Source organism: Suricata suricatta, chromosome 11, assembly GCF_006229205.1.
Source record: "Suricata suricatta isolate VVHF042 chromosome 11, meerkat_22Aug2017_6uvM2_HiC, whole genome shotgun sequence".
Lineage (NCBI taxonomy): Eukaryota > Metazoa > Chordata > Mammalia > Carnivora > Herpestidae > Suricata > Suricata suricatta.
Window position 1 is genome coordinate 102,772,981 of NC_043710.1, and position 4,029 is coordinate 102,777,009.

Sequence of the window (4,029 nt, forward strand, 5' to 3'; positions counted from 1 at the left end):
TATGGGTTTCACGTAGAAAACAAAAGGAAATGTTAAAATAGGAGTGCTACTATCCTTTCCTCCTCGAACCGTCACGTCCCTTTCCCTAAAGGAATCACTTTCTAAGAAATTTCCATTTCATCAATGCTCTAAGATGTGTGCCAACAGATTCCAGGGGTCGGACTTTCTTCAGAGTAGGAAAAGGAGAACATTGTCCTTACGTATCTGGATGGCTCCTCCAGGTTCTGGTCGTTCATGTCAGTAGGAACAATCCTGGTGGCCAGCGGTCCCTCGGCGAAAGGTTTTGGTAACTGGCCCCTGAACTCTGATGGAATGAACTGAAGCTGCCAACTGCCAGAAACACAGATAAGAGAGAGTAAGAAAAACCCAGCGGGCCCATATTGCTAAATGTACTTCAAATAAACAAGCCTCCCCACCACCAATTCATGTGAAAAACATTTCACTTGGAGAAAAAATATTTCTGCTAAAACCTCCACCAGGGAGCAGGAGGCAGACGTCACAACTCGGTCCAACATCGTTGAGAAACTTTCAAGAGAGGTCTCTCAAGTCAATTTCACCAACTCTTAGCGGTCAGATGTGCAACCAAATGGTCATATCAGCAAACAACAGAGAACCATGCCATTTTATCACCAGTTACTTCAGACTTAAGGGACTTTCCAAACTTAAAGCAAATTCTTCAGCTAGGAAAAGAGTAAGATGTAAGAACACACACTATGGGAGAAGTACTTTGTTCCTGACTGATTCTCAAAAGTATCGTTCGTTATGAAACGACTTCAAATGTTAACGGCAAAGCCTAAAGTTAAGACTTAAAAACACGTTAGTGTAATTAACAACAGATACTGGGTCCTCCCTACACACAAAATACTTCCACCGGCGAAGCTGCTGGAGCCAATCCCCACGCGGAACGACAGGACTCATGTTAACCTGACACCCCTTTTCTCTAGAACTTTCTCTGTCCAAATGGAGCAAACTCAAGAACTCCAGAGTCTATGCTGTCATCCAACAACAGCATAAAGGTACGCACATCTTAACCAGAGCGTTCCCCCGTGTCCACATTTTGGTAAAGAACTTTACACTATTGTTGAATGACAAACGTTTCTTCTTTTAAAAAATACCCTTTTAGCTAGAGTTTCTGGACCACTTTTGGAAGTAGATTAGTATCAGACTATAGTAACTTAAATATGAATCCTGAGCAAGAGCCACGAGCAGGAGCCTAGGGCCCGCCGTGTTTTTGGAAGCTCCCGGACGTGTGTGGTCACAGGTGGCGCAGGGCGCGTAGCCGGACCCAGCGCTAGGTCTCCTGGACACGGACAATGGTCGCCCGTGCAGACCTCACGGCTGGGGATGGGCCCGTTGCTCAAAAACTTTTTGTGAAAATCCCAAAATGAGAGAAAACTTAGGGCGACGCGGCCGCGGAACTGGATTTTCAGCCCTGGGGCTTACGGACAGCTTACTTATCAGGCAGAAGGAAGCTGCTGGGGAACCGGTACCACTCCTTTCCCACGCAGACATTCACGGGCCTGCCTTCGGGGACAGTGTGGAGCGCGGGGTCCGTGGCGATTCGGTAAAATTCCGGATACAGATCAAGGGGCCCATGATACCCTGAAAGGGAGAAAGGTTTGAGAAAGCGGAAGACAGGTCAGATCAGAGCCTGACATTGAATCCCGATGCATGCTGAGGTCCCACTGTAACCCACGTGTCATCTACGAGTGGTACAGTCCCCAGCAACGGCCGCAGGAAGCCGCCCCCGTGACACGCAGCACCTCCGCAGTGAGGAAGACGATGGCAGCAGAGCCCCGATTTTACCAAATACAATTTGCTCTTCTTGCCCCTCTCTACACTTTCTGCCTTTTAACCTTCTGTTCTTTGAGCACATTGTCACCTTGTGGATCCAAATAATGATTATAGGAAGAATATAATCATGGGAGTTGAGCCCCAAATTTGCTTCCTGTGTTTAAGGCTTCCTTAACTCATGCTTCACAATGACAAAGCATCCTCTTACACACACACACACACACACACACACACACACACACACGAGTAGGAGAAATGCTTTTACAGTTGCTCCCCTGAAAGGAATGGCGAGCCGTCCCTTCAATCTTAGAGAAGTCATGTCCCAATCACAGGACGAGGCCCACAGGCTCTCCTTACAGGGCAGTCCTCCCCCCGCTCAAAGCTGAGCCTTAACAGCCACACATCCAGCGAAGCCCGGGGTGAAGGGCCCCCCACCTTTGAACAGCGCCACAGAGCGGGAGAAGGACAAGAGCCCGAACACGAACAGCGTTCCTGACGCCAGCCAGCTCGACGTCACGGTGTAATGCTCCAGGCGGTAGCGCTGAAACACGAAGTGGTAACATTTCTGGAACGAAAGAAAGCGGTATTGAAGGAAAAAATAAAAGGAACCTGCAGAAAATACAGAACATGAACATAAAACATCGAAACACCAAGAGGGGAAGCAGCAGCAGAAGAGGTTCTGTGGAAGGTCTGAGCCCCTGCTGGCCGGGAGGCACCCGCTCCAAATTCTACCACGAACGCTAGCTCCACGAAGACGGCCTCCAAGTCAGCCAACCAGAGGAATTCTCACCAGCGTCACAGGAGGATACGGAACTCCCCTGAGTGCTCAGAAAGTCCTGATTTTTTTTTTTTTAATATTTAAATCAAAGTGCTGGCGCACCTGGCTGGCTCAGTCAGTGGAGAGTGAAACTCTTGGGCCCAGGGTCAGGCAGGCAGGTCCACACTGGGCGTGGAGCCACTCAAAAAACATTTAAAAATAAATAAATAAATGGGAAAAAAAAGTGCTTTGGCAGTTTGATATATGCAGTACCTCTATTTTGATGTAACAAGTATTAATCTTTACTTTCCTCACTGACATGTTTTCATCAAAGCTTTTAGGATCAACACAACATCTCATGACCAAACACAAGAATTCCTCCCATAGGACTTCAGGAAAATACGGTTAATTATCTGCTAAAGTGCTTTACGAAATAGATGAATATTACAATATATACATATATGCAAAATTTCTACAGTCTTTGAGTACCTTCCCCATTAGATTTATTTCCCTCCTAGACCAGAACGACTTTTGGGAAGCAATTTTATAATCTATTGCAAATATTTATTTGTTAGTGCCATCGATGTGTTTGAACTCCTTTCAATATCTGGGGGAATCTGTCCTAAGGAAACAATCCAAGTACCTCAAGAAAGATAGGGATAGGGTTAGGGTTAGGGTTAGGGTTAGGGTTAGGGTTGGGGTTAGGGTTGGGGTTAGGGTTGGGGTTAGCATTGTTTATATACTGAAAAAAGTAAGCAATTTAAACCTACCATAAATTATAGATCTCATCGTTATATACAATAAGGTCAGTATTTTACACATATTATATAATAATGTTATCTAGGACACCAAATTCAGAACATACTTCTATTCAAATGATGGGTATAGAAATGGCAATGCTAAAAATGGTATGATGTAGTTGTATTAAAAGGGATACTAAGTTATATGTACCCTTACATTACAACCATAATCAAGTCCTGTACATGACAGGCAAAAATGCTCGAAGGTGGTCTTGTTACTATAGGGCTGATTTAGAAAGTGATTTTAGGGGCGCTTGGGTGCCTCAGTCGGCTGAGCGTCCAACTTCCGCTCGGGTCATGATCTCACTGTGTGTGAGTTCGAACCCCAGGTCCATAGCTGATAGCTCAGAGCCTGGAGCCTGCTTCAGATTCAGTGTCTCCCCTTCTCTCTGCCCCTCTCCTGCCCATGCTCTCTCTCAAAAATAAACAAACACAAAAATATTTTTAATTTATTTAATTAAAATTTTATTATCTGCAATAAAATTCAATTCTTTTTATAATTAAAGTTATTTTTTTAAACTACAATCTAACTTAGATGAGACTTAAGAATGTGATTCTAATAAGGGACCTTGGGTGGTTCAGTTGGTTAAGGTCTGACTTCGGCTCAGGTCATGATCTCACCATTCTCAAGTTCGAGCCCCGCATCAGGCTCTGTGCTGACAGCTCAGAGCCTGGAGC

The 4,029-nt window shown here is 45.1% G+C and overlaps 1 protein-coding gene across 1 annotated transcript in view; it reads right to left on the reverse strand.

Moving 5' to 3' along the window:
• The window catches only part of ALG9 (ALG9 alpha-1,2-mannosyltransferase), an 88,530-nt gene that overhangs the window by 51,761 nt on the left and 32,740 nt on the right, over window positions 1-4,029 (reverse strand). The window contains exons 10-12 of the mRNA XM_029915690.1: window positions 2,230-2,403; window positions 1,455-1,602; window positions 201-330 (exon numbers count right to left, since the gene is read on the reverse strand). Of these exons, the coding sequence (XP_029771550.1) occupies window positions 201-330; window positions 1,455-1,602; window positions 2,230-2,403 (452 nt within the window). The remainder of the gene's footprint in view (window positions 1-200; window positions 331-1,454; window positions 1,603-2,229; window positions 2,404-4,029) is intronic.